This window comes from Patiria miniata, unplaced genomic scaffold (assembly GCF_015706575.1).
Source record: "Patiria miniata isolate m_02_andy unplaced genomic scaffold, ASM1570657v1 HiC_scaffold_20, whole genome shotgun sequence".
Lineage (NCBI taxonomy): Eukaryota > Metazoa > Echinodermata > Asteroidea > Valvatida > Asterinidae > Patiria > Patiria miniata.
Window position 1 is genome coordinate 24,857,989 of NW_024037059.1, and position 15,486 is coordinate 24,873,474.

The 15,486-nt window shown below is 44.5% G+C and overlaps 2 protein-coding genes across 2 annotated transcripts; both read right to left on the minus strand.

The window, feature by feature from the left end:
• Window positions 1-366: 366 nt before the first annotated feature.
• Window positions 367-3,897, minus strand: LOC119728330 (F-box/WD repeat-containing protein 7-like). Its single transcript, XM_038200530.1, has 2 exons — window positions 3,790-3,897; window positions 367-2,573 (listed from the first exon to the last, which is right to left on the minus strand). The coding sequence occupies exon 2, from the start codon at window positions 2,569-2,571 to the stop codon at window positions 1,048-1,050; it is 1,524 nt and encodes a 507-aa protein (XP_038056458.1). The 5' UTR covers window positions 2,572-2,573; window positions 3,790-3,897; the 3' UTR covers window positions 367-1,047.
• A 9,586-nt stretch (window positions 3,898-13,483) lies between these two features.
• LOC119727925 (F-box/WD repeat-containing protein 7-like) lies at window positions 13,484-15,017 on the minus strand. The gene is made up of 2 exons (XM_038200005.1): window positions 14,965-15,017; window positions 13,484-14,102 (listed from the first exon to the last, which is right to left on the minus strand). Exons 1-2 carry the CDS (start codon window positions 15,015-15,017, stop codon window positions 13,484-13,486), a joined length of 672 nt encoding a protein of 223 aa, XP_038055933.1.
• Window positions 15,018-15,486: the final 469 nt, after the last annotated feature.

Here is a 15,486-nt window from a genome sequence, read left to right on the forward strand (position 1 = left end):
TACAAATCCAATCGGAGAAAGAAGCTTAAGTGACAGCCTGAATACTAGACTAATAATTGAGCATTTACATTTATTCCTTTAGTATTATTCCTCACACTGGGAATAGAAATTATAATTAAAGTGAACTTCTTTTCTCTATGCAATACTTCTGTATTTTTATCGATGCGCACTCCGACTTCTCTGACAGTATTTTGTCAGTTTGTATGGAATAGGCCTAGGCCTATAAGCCTTTTCGGAGTTCCAACTGCGCATTCGTAACCCGTGACAACGCGCATTATTTGTCTCAAATGGCCTTTGACATCATCGCGCCACTGACTTTACAAAAAGGCTGTTTGTGCATTGAGGGTACTGTCAAAGGGCATTTGAGACAAACAATGTGCGTTGTCACAGGTTACGAATGCGCGCAGTTGGAACTCCGAAAAGGCTTATTATAACCACAGACGAACAAACGTTTCGCATAGAGGGTATGCACAGCCGTTTTTCCCACAATAAACGTAAATGCAAGATTTGATCTCAGTGAGGTCATGCTGTGCATCTCTCTAGGTCTGATGACATCATACGCCTGCTCCATATTCTATCAGGAAATAACAAATTAAAATAATATTGGGTGAATTGAATGTTCCTTAAAACCATGGAGTTTACAAATTTGTAACTATTAACACACACATTTTACGAAACCCGCTAACTTAACTTATATATTAGCGTAGCCAGTACATTTTCCGAACATATACCACTTCAACTTAAATCCGACAATTAGGCGCGCGCGCATGCGCAGACGGGAGCATTGAAGGGAGGCAGCACAATGCGTGGAACACATACATTTGGATTGACTTTCTCAAAATTACGCTTTGTGGGCGCTGTTCATTTCTAGAATGCATGAACCAATCCGGCCAGCGACATTGTCTTCTATGATGATCAAGGGAATGACAAGAGGAAGCGTTCGGCTATTACGTCACTAAACTGGTGGATAGTGTCTTTGTAGTGTCTTTGTCTATTGTGTACATGGCCCTATAGTCCCTAAAGTGACTATCCTTCACGTGTAACGCTTCACCAATAATGGTGAACAACGATCTTTGGTACTTTGTTATCATACAATCCAAAATAATAAACGAATGCAAGTTTTGTCTCGTTCATCCACGCTGCTGAATAGTCAACAGGAGCCTGATCGTCATACATGCACTCTCTCAATCGTTTGATCATCTGTAAACCATCAAGGTTGTCGATGCTCCACAGGTACATCAAGCCTCCGGAAACCTCATCAGACGCAATAAACTTATTGCAAAGGACACAACGGATGCAGAGATAGTAATATTCACGAGGGTACGCCGTTTTGATGTCGCCAATGAATTTGCCGTCGAGCCTGAACAATCTGACGTTTGAGGAATCCGATGTGGCGAGGAGGAATTCGCCGTTGAACTCAATTGAGCAAGATTTATCATCTCGGTCGTAATCCTCAAAGTCCACACCAGGCACGTCAAAGTGTCTGATGCACTCCCCGGATTCAACATTCCATATTTCCATGACGTGTCCCCAATTGGCACTAATCACGATGCCGTCCCCAAGGTGACAGGAAATCATGTCATTGGCATCACTGACAATTGTCTGCTTACAGACACCACTCTGTGCATCCCATAAGCGAATCTTACGGTCGCTGTAAGCACCTGCAACTGTCTTGTCAAGATAGTCCACGTAAACAAGTTGGACATCATCGGAGGTGCTCTCAAAGACGAAACGAGATGAACCTTCTATGGCATTCCAGACCCGTATATCACTGTCAACACATACCTCCCTATCCATGTTTGACTCCCCTGCAATACTCACGATAGTGTCACCATCGAAGAAGAGACGAAACACCTCCAAACGATGCCCCGACATGACTTGCAGCTGCTCTCCAGTCTGGGCGCAGTAGGTACGAATCTCTCCATCCATGCATCCTGCAGCTATGATGCCATTCTTCATTTTCAGTGCTTGTTTGCCTTTACTGATGCCCACTTTGATGATATGTCGACGTGTTCCGCAGGTGGTATCCCAGATATGCAAAGTATCATTCGAGAAACCACCGACAAGACTATTCCCTTCACCAGCAAGGCTGCATACTGTCAACTCAGGTTCAGAGCTCTCATACATGGACCCACTGTAGCCAGCTGAGCCAAACTCGAACGAAACAACGTGATACCGATTGTTCTTCCAATTACCTTCAAGATGTCGTGCCTTCATGTATATCTCCTTCCATCTGCATGTATTCACCAACCCTGGCCAGTTTGAACCAGTGACAACCGAATCAAAGGCAAAGGTGACACTGTCCCCAACGCCCCCATCCCCGCCATGTTGAGTTGATGAAGGTATGAACGGGGGTTCTTTACAAAGATCAACGACTGCATCAAACTTCTCCCATCGCTTCTCTCGGCAAAGAGGGCGCCATAGAGCATCGTCATTGGTGGCTTCTCTCCATGATCGATTACATAATGCCACGTGACACAGGTCTTTGGCTGAAAGATGTTGAAGTACGAGAACCTTCAACTCATTCGGCAGGTTAGAAAAAGGGTCTTTTGTCGGAACTGACAACGCCATTGCTGTGAAGTACAAAGGGAAAAACAATGTTGAGAATTAAACCATTTTTGTTATTTGCAGAAGTTGACCAATATATTCTGGTTGATATGACAAACTAGAAAATTACAATTTTTAAAGCCAGATAAAATTTATGTTTGGGGCGTAAATTCAAACCAATCTTCGTGCACCCAGTTTTTTTGGTTCAACGATAGTACATGATTTGAATGGGCAACAGTGCGTTATATGTTCTCTATATTTTTCGTTGATGATAGAAGTGATCAATTAATTGTGAACTGCATTTAGTGGTATGGTTTGTTAAGCCAACGTTCTTCGAGCGCTAAACGAGAAAAAAAATTTGATATATGCCTAAATCTTTATCGCTGTATCCTTAATAATTCTGATAGGCCCATTATGTTGTCCATCATCATCATTCGCATAGGCATATGCCTGTATAAAACCACGAAGGAAGGAGTGCACGGTCGTTATGCACTGTTCGGGGCTATACTGTCAACAAAGCAAAGTCCGAGACTGCAGTGCAATAGACTTATGCGTTGCAGGTTGTTGTTCTTTGATATTCTAATGTAGTAATGATGAATAAAAAGGCAAACGGTTCGTCCGCGTATTTTTTTCCCTAGGAGGGTTAGGGGCAATGTCATGAATAATTCAGTTTTTCCTTTGAACATTGCAAGACTTAGGTTCTCGTTCTATTTTCCCCTTAATTTAAAATTATCTCAGTGAAAAATTTGGAGAAGAAAAATAGCTGATGAAAATGAGCAGCGACGACGTGGATTCGAACCAGGGATCTTTGTATCCATAAGCTCATATCTCGCTATCCACTAAGCTACTGTGTGGTAGCTCGACGACAACCGTTCTTTAAAATGCTTTAATGTAACTAGTTGAGTAACATGAATGCTGTTGATGTCATTGTCCGTTCTCATGGATAAACATAATTTTCCCATCGAAACTACTGAATTATTCATGACATTGCCCCTATAACCCTCCTAGGGAATAACAATTACGCGGTTCGTCCATGGTTATCCAAGCGATACTATTACCATTGCCTTCTATAATACATGTACTACAGTGTAGCAGAGCCTAAAGTTATAGCAATAGTAGGTCTACGTACATGCACATGTACATGGACATGGACATGCACATGTACATGGACATGTAAAGATAGTGCGATTAGTGATACAACAGGCAGGCTTCCGTCATCCCATGTTATATAATGCCACTTACCGCCACGTCCTGCACACAGTTTTCCATGCACAAGCTTAATAAAAACGATACGTGCAGAGATTTTTGCTTGTTAAACAGCCAACACTACAATACAGGTTCAAAGTAGCGTTGTTCGAAGGTCAAATTTAACTCTTCTATACGGAGGCCTCTGCAGAACGTTAGCGTATAATATTTCATGGTTACGGCTACGTATGATGTATATAAAAATCCATACAGAAAATAAGCAATTTGTTAAGGGTAAGTTTTTATTAGGGCACAAACGAAATTTGCTAATGACAATGGGACAGTTTACACTGCAAGGGTATGTAACTTGAGGTACTAGAGCGATAAACCAACGTGCTTAGATTTTTTTTTTTTAACTTTGGAGCTTGGTCATGACGTTGCCTTGTAAGCATTTATTTGCATACATTTACATATTTCCACGCGGTTTCCCTCCCACTTAAACAGACTATTGATTTGAGCCAACAATTTTGGGTGAGGTGGCAACTATATAGCCTACAACCAGTTATAGGTATTTTTTGAAAGTAGGGCCGGACCCTGACTAGTTAAGATATAACAAAATAACCTGGAATCACCCCATAGGGCATCATGTTCAAAATGACCGCACATGTGGAAAATTAATTGCGACTCAACCCGACGAAATCAGGCATGCCGTCAGAGCTGCTATTGCGCGTTACGAGTCTGTTAACATAATCTCGAACAGTAAATATTAATACAGATTGGCATCCCTTACAATCATGACCGTATTTTATTAGAGTACCAGGCCGGTTCATGCAACAAAATCACAAGGATAATATTTACCATTTTCAAATCATACGAAAGCCCACTAGGATCCAGTCACATACACAATATGTCCGTTGTATTTTTTTTTCATTTTATTTATTTTTTGTATTACACTTCTCCACTGGCTGATACAAAAATATTACAAGACATACAGAATCAAAGATTAAAAAATACAGAGAATTCACAATTTCAATAAATAGTTGAAAAAGAGTTTATGCCAGAATATGGATTAAGCCAGTGAGTGGCAAGATGGAACAGGTGGCGAGCAGCTCTACAGAGCCATCTTACCACAGGAAAACCAGATCAATTTTTTTTTTCAGAAAAAAATAGGGGGCGGGGCGTATGATAGGTAGAAAAAAGCCAAAGGGGAAAACAAGGAAAAGAAAAGGGAAGAATTAAACAAAGGGGAGAGGGCGGTAAGCTATACTAGAACTGACAAGTGTTAATTTAAAGTGGGAGACTGACAAGCGGAATAATAGAAATTGGAATTGATTAAAGTCTGCAGCCAGCACGACGACAGTGAGACACCTAGATACCATCATTATCGGATTCCAAGCTGCAGTTGAATTTTGTTTTGTTAAACTCCAGAACTTTCTAATGTCTTCCTGCATTTACGGTGATAAAAAAGTTCTAACAGCTTTATTAGACACTCTGAAATGTTTAAACAAAATATAGATCCAAATAAAAGCACAAATGAATCCTACATGAAACGTGTTTAGTGATGTAATTAACCCACTATGAATTACCTCTAAAAGAGACGTTTCAACACTTCACGAGTCACAACCAGGCCGAATTTAGCCCAAAATCTCTGCTGTCGCATATTCCACTGTTTGACACACATGTAGGAAAATCCATTATTAGTACATCCACACAGTTTCAAAATCAAATTGACACCATAATTAGCTGTTTCGGAGATTATACTCCGAAAAAGCTCTGGTTTTCGTGAAAATTTTGTTTTTCCTTTTTGCCCGTTTTCCCCCATTTATTGTTCTTTTTCAGACTCCTTTGTTTCTAACCATACACTTTGGCACTTTTGTAAATCCGATCAATTTCAGACTTGGCACACACTTGTCCTTCTGCCATTCATATTCATGGTATGATCCGTTCCCCGACGACAGAGTGTCACATGGGGGGGGGGGGGTGGTTGAAGTTTAATTTGCATTGTCAGCGCATTAATTTATTTCTCCCCCATCCAGAAATGAGGCTACCCATAGAGTGTATAGCAGAGTTAAATCTTTCTTTATGTAAATAGCAATATGCAAATTAATGATTTGGTTGAGTAATAGATGCCATGTGCATTCCCAAGGGCTGGCACTGCTATTCTAGCCTTCTAGCCTTCACTGTGTGCAGTCAGCTTACATTCCTGTGGGAGTATACATTGGTACTATGTGTACCAGGACGTCACGTGGCCCATGATTTAAAAGCCAGTTTTGCCAATAACTGGAAGTCTTTCTAATATTAATTGAATAATGTAATAATATTGTCATGTCCACAATGGGAAAAACGGACCCATGATGCGACCACGGAGGTAGAATTATATCTCTGCCAAGCAGGCGTGTCTGGAGGTACTATAATGACCAACTCTGATTCCCTGTGTAATTTCCTTGCTGAAGACTCAGATTTAAGGGCAAATTATAATTTTTGAGATTTGTCATTTTTTCAACCTAAATCTGCACCGCTCATGTTTTTTTTTATTGACGTTCATTTTGCTTTGTCTATGGACAATATCTTTTGGAATAAGTCAATTACAATCACAAGGAATTCTAAGCCGACAAACGTTTCGTATTACATCAGGAAATTGTAGTGATATGCATATCATGTATCTAGGTATGCGCATGCGCGCCGGGGAGTTGACCCCAGATAAGTTCTAGAATAAAGGTTCCATGCTTGCCGTGCTGTCCACACACTCGCCGTCTTACAAGCCTCCTTTATTTCACCTCCATTGACTATCTCAACATGGTGGCAGCGGTGAAAAAGAACCAGATAGACATCTGTGATGATCTGACCATCGAGTGAGGCAACTTTCGGGCATCTGGACCTCCCGATTCCCGCTTATTGTGGTGTGAAAACGTGCAACCGACCCAGATTTGTCTGAGGTCATGCCGCGACATTTCACGTGCGTGTGCTATACCCACTGCACATTCAACACGTTTCACCGTACAGTGTGAGCGCCTATACCGTGCTCGCCCCGTCACTGCACTCAGGAGTTCGCCATAATCGCTGTATTCCCCACGGCTCCATCGAGCTCTACCGGAGACTGGTCATCTACCGACCGGCATTACAGCATCCAGCGGCGACGGTCCCGACTGTTTCAAGGGACAAGACGGGATGAAAAGCAGCAGAAACCTGGACCTCATCATCGGCTAATTTTGCAAATTCTGCCGTGCGTCCAGTTTGCCGACCGACACGATCACGATCAGCGCCCATCCAGTTGCGCTGCATCCAATTCGTGAGAAATTCAGCTCGTCGTTTTCCAGTAACTGTACCTGCCCGACCTGTTCACAATCCCAGTGCATCTCCAATCTGGGACCTCCAGCATCTTGCCAGACGACTTCATCTGCCCTACTACCTGACTACTACCCTGACGATCACGGACAGTGTACCAGGCAAGACGTACAAGAACTGTTCAGCCACTTCATCTCATCAGAACTGAGACTTTTAAAGCCTAATTGACCAGTGTTCATTGCTATTGTTTACATGTATGAGTTTGGTTATTGACAAGTCAAATCAGTGTATTGTTGCTCCCATGTAATATTGTTCTTACATGTTTAGCCATCTCAGTGGTGTTTAGCCCAAGTTTTAGCACAGAAGGTTTCGCACAATTGTTGTTTATCATATTATTATATTACATTGTCATTGTGCACTCAACCATGGCTAAATATCCAGAAATGAATTGGTCAGTTAAGAATGTTGCCGAGGAGTTCAAGCTATTCAAACAGAGATTTACGTTATGCCTGAAGGATCATGAAGTAAATCAAGCCGACAAACAGGCGGTGAAAATCAAAATAGCTGTAGGCACTGAGGGCCTTAAGCGCCTCAATGCATCTGGCTTGTCCGAAGCAGATCAAGAAGAACCAGAAAAGCTATGGGCTTTATTTGAGAAGCAGTTGCAAATCAGTGTAAATTTCCGCATCCATAGGCTTGAGTTAATGAGATACAAACAAAAAGTCGATGAAACCTTAGACGATTTTGTTAACAGGTGTAGAGAAAAAGCGATGAATTGTGATTTTGCGCAAGCAGAACTAGACGAACGCGTAGTAGAACTGGTCATAGCCTCGACTCCCTTAGACGCGTTACGCAATAGCCTTCTCGAGAAAGCACGTGGCTACCCAATTGCAGCGATGCTTGAAGAGGGACGCAGGCACGAAGCCGTTGCAGCGGGCAAGCAACATTTAGAAACGCTTACAGATACTGCAGCACGCAGAGCCGCGAACGAACCAGCATCTGTAGACACTGTCTATTCTGCACGCGGACGCCGCTCTTGCAAAAATTGTGGTCCTTCGCACAAACCCCGCAGCTGTCCTGCGTACCATGACACGTGCAAAGCCTGCGGTAGCAAAGGTCACTGGGCCAAGCTTTGCAGAAAATCGAAGCGAACTGGGCAAGGCCAACAGCGCAGCAAATCGCCAAACTGGCGCCGCCAACAATCGCGTAGCAACTCAAAATCGCGTAGCAACTCAAAACCGCGCAGCTCTCGCAATAGATCGCCGAGCCGGGGTACTTCCAAGGTGAACGACCTCAAGAATGACCAACAGGGGCAACATGACTTCTTCACCGACGACGATGACGTCTCAAGCCAAGCTGGGGACACATTCAACTCTATCACCGTGTCTGATATGTGCGTCACTCCGCTACATCAGTACGGACATACCGAAGTCTTCACAACGCTTGATGTTGTCTGCCCAGATCGACTTGGCAAGCACCACTTGAAGGTCAAAGTGGACACCGGTGCGAGCGCTAACACCCTACCAGTCCGCACCATGAAGCAGATATACGGAGACCGTTGGAAATCGCTCGCCTCCCCCACTGGCACAAGACTGACTGCATACAACGGGTCAAACATCACATGCTATGGCTATCTGCATCTTATGTGCAGATACAAGGAGAGTGAGTGGTCTCGCGAAAAATTCTACGTCGTAGATGTACCAGGTCCTGCTGTGGCTGGCCTACCCATGAGCCAGAAGCTCCAGCTGGTGACGATACACACCGTATCTTCTTCACCCAGCGGACTCCCAACATCACGACCTCGACCAGCCCCACCAGCCATACCACCTGTCGGATTTGTCACCCCTGTAAAAGGAGTACAAGATCTGAAGCAGGCGTACCCTACGCAATTTGACAGCCTAGGCAACTTCAAGACACGTGCCCATCTTCATCTCAAGAAAGATGCTCAACCCAGTATCGATCCACCTAGGAAATGCAGCGTGCATCTCAAGCCAAAACTCCAGGTGGAAATAGACAAGATGGAGCACGATGGTGTCATCCGCAGAGTCACTCACCACACTGATTGGTGTAGCTCCCTCACGACAAGTGTCAAGAAAGACGGTTCGCTCCGACTTTGCCTAGATCCAAAACGACTTAACGACAACTTGAAGCGATGTCCTCACAAGGTTCCAACGCTTGAGGAGTTAAATCCTGCGTTTTCGCAAGCGAAGTTCTTTTCCAAACTTGATGCGAAGGCGGGTTACTGGTCGATCCACTTAGATGATGCATCCCAGGAATTGACAACGTTTCGGACACCATTTGGCCGATATTGTTTTCGCCGACTCCCGTTTGGTTTGTCAGTGAGCCAGGACATCTTTCAACAATGTATGGACGACATTGTCAGCCAGGTACCAGGCTGCGTATGTATTGCAGATGACATTGCAGTATTTGGGCGTACAGAGAGTGAGCATGATGCCAACCTCTTCAACCTCATGGAGACTGCCAAGCGAGAAGGGCTTGTCTTCAACAGTGCCAAGTGTCGTATCAAGTCGAACCAGATAAAATTCTTCGGTTCCATCTACTCGGACAGTGGAGTTCGCCCTGATCCGGACAGAGTTGCAGACATACATGCCATGCCGACTCCCCAAGACAAAGAGGATCTTCAGAGATTCCTCGGTATCGTCAACTTTGTGTCTCCACACATTCCAAACTGCGCAGACACGGCTGCCCCCTTGCGGGACCTCCTCCGGAAAGATGTTCCATTCCTCTGGCAGGACGATCATCAGGCATCGTTTCGTGCACTCCAGCACTCCATCACTGCCGAGTCATGTCTGCGGTATTATGATCCCAAGATGGAAACCACCCTCGAGGTTGACGCTTCACAAAAAGGCCTTGGTGCGTGCCTCATCCAAGACGGCAAACCTGTTGCGTATGCATCGAAAAGTCTGTCGTCATCCCAGTCAAACTACTCCAACATTGAACGGGAAACTCTTGCCCTGGTGTTTGGTGTGACCAAGTTCCACACTTACCTTTTCGGTTCCAGATTCCATGTACTCACAGACCACAAACCACTAGTGACCATATGGAAGAAGCCCCTCACCAGTGCTCCACCCCGTCTACAGAGGCTGTTGATCAAGATTCAAGGCTATCAATTCAGTTTGGAGTACAAACCAGGCAGCACCATGATAATTGCTGATGCCTTGAGCAGGCTCCCCAATCCGTCTGATCATGATGACATACCCCTCGACATTGCAGTTGATTCCCTTAGTGCGAGGCAACACACAACCACTCAACAACTTGATTTGGTTCACTTTGGGAAGGCTAAGCAAGATGCTCTTCAGCACGAGACAACTCGAGACCCTGTTCTAAGAGAGCTACAGAAGGTCATCTACACCGGTTGGCCTGACTCAATCAAGGATTTGCCTCGTGACTTACGTCCATACTGGTCATTCAGAGATGAGCTGGGACTGTCCTGCGGCGTGATATTCAAGGGCCGTCAAGTTCTGATTCCTGAGGTTATGCGACAGGACATACTCACCCAACTCCACGTTGGTCATCTTGGCATCGAAAAGACGAGACGATTAGCCCGTAATTCTGTGTACTGGCCGAACATCAATGACAATATCACTCAACTCGTCAAGTCATGTCAAGCATGCCAGGAACACCAGACTCGTCAAAGAAATGAACCACTCCAACCTCACGAGATACCCAACACACCTTGGACGAAACTGGGCACAGACCTCTTCGAGTTGGGAAAAGACAACTATCTCCTCATTGTGGACTATCACTCTAAATACCCTGTTATCCACAAACTGTCCAACACATCCAGTGCGTCGGTGGCTCAACGAACAGCAGCAACCTTCAGCCTTTTCGGTGTACCAAAGGAGATAGTCTCCGACAACGGACCACAATTTGTTGGGCAGGCTTACCAAGATATGTGTGAGGAATGGTCGGTCACCCATGTTACCTCATCACCGAGGTACCCCCAATCGAATGGGATGGCAGAGCGAACGGTCAGGACAGTCAAGTCCGTGATGAAGAAGTGTCATGAAACAGGACAGGACATCAACAAGGCAATGCTTCTTCTCCGAGCAACACCAATCGACGCTCACTTACCTTCTCCATCAGAAATACTGTTTGGAAGGCCGCCCCACACCACACTGCCCAGCAGGGACCCTACAGGGACTTACCAGAAACCTCTGGAAGTCAATGACCGACTGGCATCACGCAGAGATGAAATGAAGGCCAATCATGACAAACATGCTGGCCCAGACTTACCTTCACTCTACGTGGGACAGAAAGTCCGTATTCTTGACCAGCCGAACAAGTCTTGGACTCCGGGTGAAGTAACCAAAGTTTGCAAAGAGCCTAGGTCGTATGAGGTCAGAACACCAAATGGATCTACTCTCAGGCGCAATCGATCACATTTGCGTGAAATGCAACCTCAGCCGCGCGAGGCGCACAGGCAAACAAAGCAAGCTAAGCGCGTTCATTTTGATGAACAATCCCCGCGAGTTCTATTCCCACCGAGACAAGGTTCTGACCAGAACAAGCAAAACAGAGAAGCACAGCGGGATGGAAAACCCACTGACGGGGAAAAATCTCGCCAAACCAAAGCTAAACCTAAGGCTACCGGTACCTTTCTCCAAACCCCACAGACTACAAGATCTGGTCGTGTAACCAAAATGCCAGCCAGATACCTCTAAAACCAAGTTCTTAGTTACTCCAGTGTTGAAAGTTAACAGACTCGAACAAGGGTTTCATAGAGTTAGTGTTTAAAACAAGTGTTTCAAGTGTTTTGTTGTTTACCAAAAAAAAAAAAAAAAAAAAAAAAAGAAGTTTATAGTTTTCTTGTTGTCTAAGTGGACAGTCACAATACAATGTAAAATAGATATGTTTTGACTACTAGAAATGAGGAAACCACGTTTGAACATTATTATACATCTCCGCATTCTTTATCTACCTTTCTCATATCTACCTTACCAGGAGATAGTCGACTGTGAAAGGACTGAACGATAATACAACTTGAGTATTAAACTACCTTATTTTTGTTTATATATTTCAAAAAGGGGGGGATGTAGTGATATGCATATCATGTATCTAGGTATGCGCATGCGCGCCGGGGAGTTGACCCCAGATAAGTTCTAGAATAAAGGTTCCATGCTTGCCGTGCTGTCCACACACTCGCCGTCTTACAAGCCTCCTTTATTTCACCTCCATTGACTATCTCAACAGAAATGACAACTTCATTATGGGCGAGTTGAAAATTCAGTAAACTCACGGGGGGGGGGGGGGGAGGGAGGAGAAGCAAAAAAAGGCTGAGTACACAAATTATATTAAATGATTACAGTTTTCAAATGAAGGAAATACAAATTTACAAATTTGACAAAACCTGAGAAACGATATTAAAGGAATATTGCAAAGAAACACATACATTGTACAAGCAAAATATTAGCCAAAAATCCACTAGTTTTGGTTCTAAGATTTTCATGGTTTTATCTCTTCCAAGTTTAAATTGAACGAACCTCCACTGCATGCAAGTTTGAATGATTTCTTCAACTCGAATTGAAGCCCTGATGAGAATCAAATTCATCGTATATGTATAACATTCCTGACTTACAGAAAGGTCGAACAAGCAAAAGGACGACCCGTCAGCGTCTTTTTCTCTAGGATGATAAAGAGGATGACGTCGCTAAACGCATTGATAAATACTGTGTACGTCTCGTGGCCCAATAGTCCCTAAAGTGACGATCCTTGCCATGTACCTCTTCACCAATAATGGTAAACTACGATCTTTGGCATTCGGAATAGGTTCACGTACTCCTCCTTATCGAACTCATCCCACCGAATGTACGCAAGTTTGGTCTTGTTTATCCACACTGGGTTATAGAGAGCATGGACGTTATTGCCATACAAGCCACATTTCAACTCAACAGTGGAGAAGAACCTAAACCATCTGTGATATTTCAAGTGTATAACTTGGAAGTTTTGTTGGACTGATCGAGGTAGACTGATTGTGGTGCAACGCAAGCAAGCTTTATTTGACCTTTCCAGTGACCTTATCTATGGAGCGCCTAGTAGCACAGAATGACACATTGTGATCTTGCATGTAATGGAATGCCTTGGATACAAAATGAATGGCTATGAATACTACACCATCCTCAGGGTCGTCAATGCTCCACACGTACATCGGACATTCAGAAACCGTATCAGCCGCAATAAACTTATTTCCAAGGACACAACGGATCTCAAGAGCGTACTCCTCATCATCGTACGAGTTAGTGTTTCCAATGAATCTGCCGTCGAGATTGAACAATCTCACATTTTACTCCTGCGTTGTGGCGAGGAGGTATTTAGATTTTGTTCTCATACCCCTCCTTATCCATCTCAACATACCGGACGAATGCAAGTTTGGTCTCGCTCATCCACGCTGCTGAGTAGGCAACATTGACCTCATCGTCATACATGCCGCATTTTAACTGTTTGATCAACTGGAAACCACATCAGGGTTGTCAATGTTCCACAGGTACATCGGGCCTCCAACACTACACTCTTCAGACGCAATGAACTTATTGCCAAGGCAACGGATCCCAAGGGTGGGCTCTCGGGCATCGTACGACTTTGTGCCTCTGATGAATTTGCCGTCGAGATTGAATAATCTAATATTTGAGAACTCCGATGTGGCAAGGAGCAATTCGCCGATGTAATCAAAGATCGATGATGAATCGCTTGGGTCCCAATCTTCAAAGTGTACACCAGGCACGTCAAAGTGTCTGATGCATTCCCCCGATTCAACAGTCCATATCTTCATGACGTTTCCACGATGGGCACTAATCACGATGCCGTCCCCAAGGTGACAGGAAATCATGTCATTGGCATCACTGACAATTGTCTGCTTACAGACACCACTCCGTGCATCCCATAATCGAATCTTACGGTCGCTGTAAGCACCTGCAACTGTCTTGTCAAGATAGTCCACGTAAACCAGTCGGGTGTCATCAGAGGTGCTCTCAAAGACGAAACGAGATGTACCGTCTACAGCATTCCAGACCCGTATATCATTGTCAGCGCGTACCTCCCTATTAAAGTGCCAGTCCCCTGCAATACTAACAATGGTGTCACCATCGAAGTAGAGACAAGACACGGCCAGACGATGCCCCGACCAGGCGCGGTTCTACGGGGGGGGGGGGGGGGGGGGGGGGCTAGGGGGGGGGGGGGCTTTAGCCCCCCCCCCCCAAATTTTGTCTAGCCCCCCCCAAAAAATAAATTCCGTAAAAAGAAATTGCATTAGCCAAAAGAAGGATTGTGATGTACATGCGAACGGTCTCCCCCTAAAGAAATAGTCGTGACAAGGTTGCATTAGTTGATATAGTGTGAATGATTTTAGGATTTTATTGGCGGTCCTCATTGAAAATATGGCATATTGATTTTCGGAGGCCTAAGTGTCTGGAGAAAATAACCGGTCTACATTTCAGCACGCCTCCCTGAAAAAAATTCTGGATCCACCCTGCTAGCCCCCCCCAAAATATTGGTTCTAGAACCGCGCCTGGCCCCGACATGACTTGCAGCTGCTCTCCAGTCTGGGCGCAGTAGGTACGAATTGTACCATCAAGACATCCTGCAGCTATAATGCCATTCTTCATTTTCAACGCCTTATTTCCTTCACTTATTCCCACTTCGATGAGATGACTACGTTTTCCGCTGGTATCCCAGATATGCAAAGTATCATTTGAGAGAGCACCGGCAAGACTATTCCCTTCACCAGCTAGGCTATATGTACTCTAAAATCATCAGGTTCCGAGCTGGTATACGAAAAGTGCCTCTTGTAGCCAGCTAACTCAAACTGGAACGAGACAACGTGGTAACGATTGTTTTTCCAATTTCCTTCAAGATGTCGTGCCTTCATGTATATCTCCTTCCATCCGCATGTATTCACCAACCCTGGCCAGTTTGAATCAGTGACACTACAGCCGAATCAAAGGCAAAGGTGACACCGTCACCAACGCCCCCATCCCCGCCATGTTGAGGTGATGAAGGTATGAACGGGGGTTCTTTACAAAGACCAACGACTGCATCAAACTTCTCCCATCGCTTCTCTCGGCAAAGAGAGCGCCATAGAGCATCGTCATTTGTGGCTTCTCTCCATGATCGATTACATAATGCTGTTTAATATGTGGATTGACACAAGCATGTAACAGTAACGAGCAGTGCTGCTTTATTAAATACTCCAGAACGCATGGAACACAGGGATGGCTGGGCTAAAACTACGGTGCACTGTTGTCATGTGATCCGACTAATGCCATAACAAATGCCACGTGACACAGGTCCTCAGCTGAAAGATGTTGAAGTACGAGAACCTTCATCTCATTCGGCAGGTTAGAAAAAGGATCTTTTGTCGGAACTGACAACGCAATATTGCTGTGAAATACAAGAAAAACAATTCGAGGGTTGGACGAATGTTATTTCTTGAAGATTCTTTTTACCAGTTTA

Excerpts from the sequence above, each read along its gene's own strand:
- LOC119728330 (XM_038200530.1), bottom strand. The coding sequence starts at position 2,571 with ATGGCGTTGTCAGTTCCGACAAAAGACCCTTTTTCTAACCTGCCGAAT.
- LOC119727925 (XM_038200005.1), bottom strand. The coding sequence starts at position 15,017 with ATGGCGGGGATGGGGGCGTTGGTGACGGTGTCACCTTTGCCTTTGATT. Across the intron at positions 14,103-14,964 it reads CCTTTGCCTTTGATTCGGCT|TATTGCAGGGGACTGGCACT; the intron begins GTAGTGTCACTG and ends CACCATTGTTAG.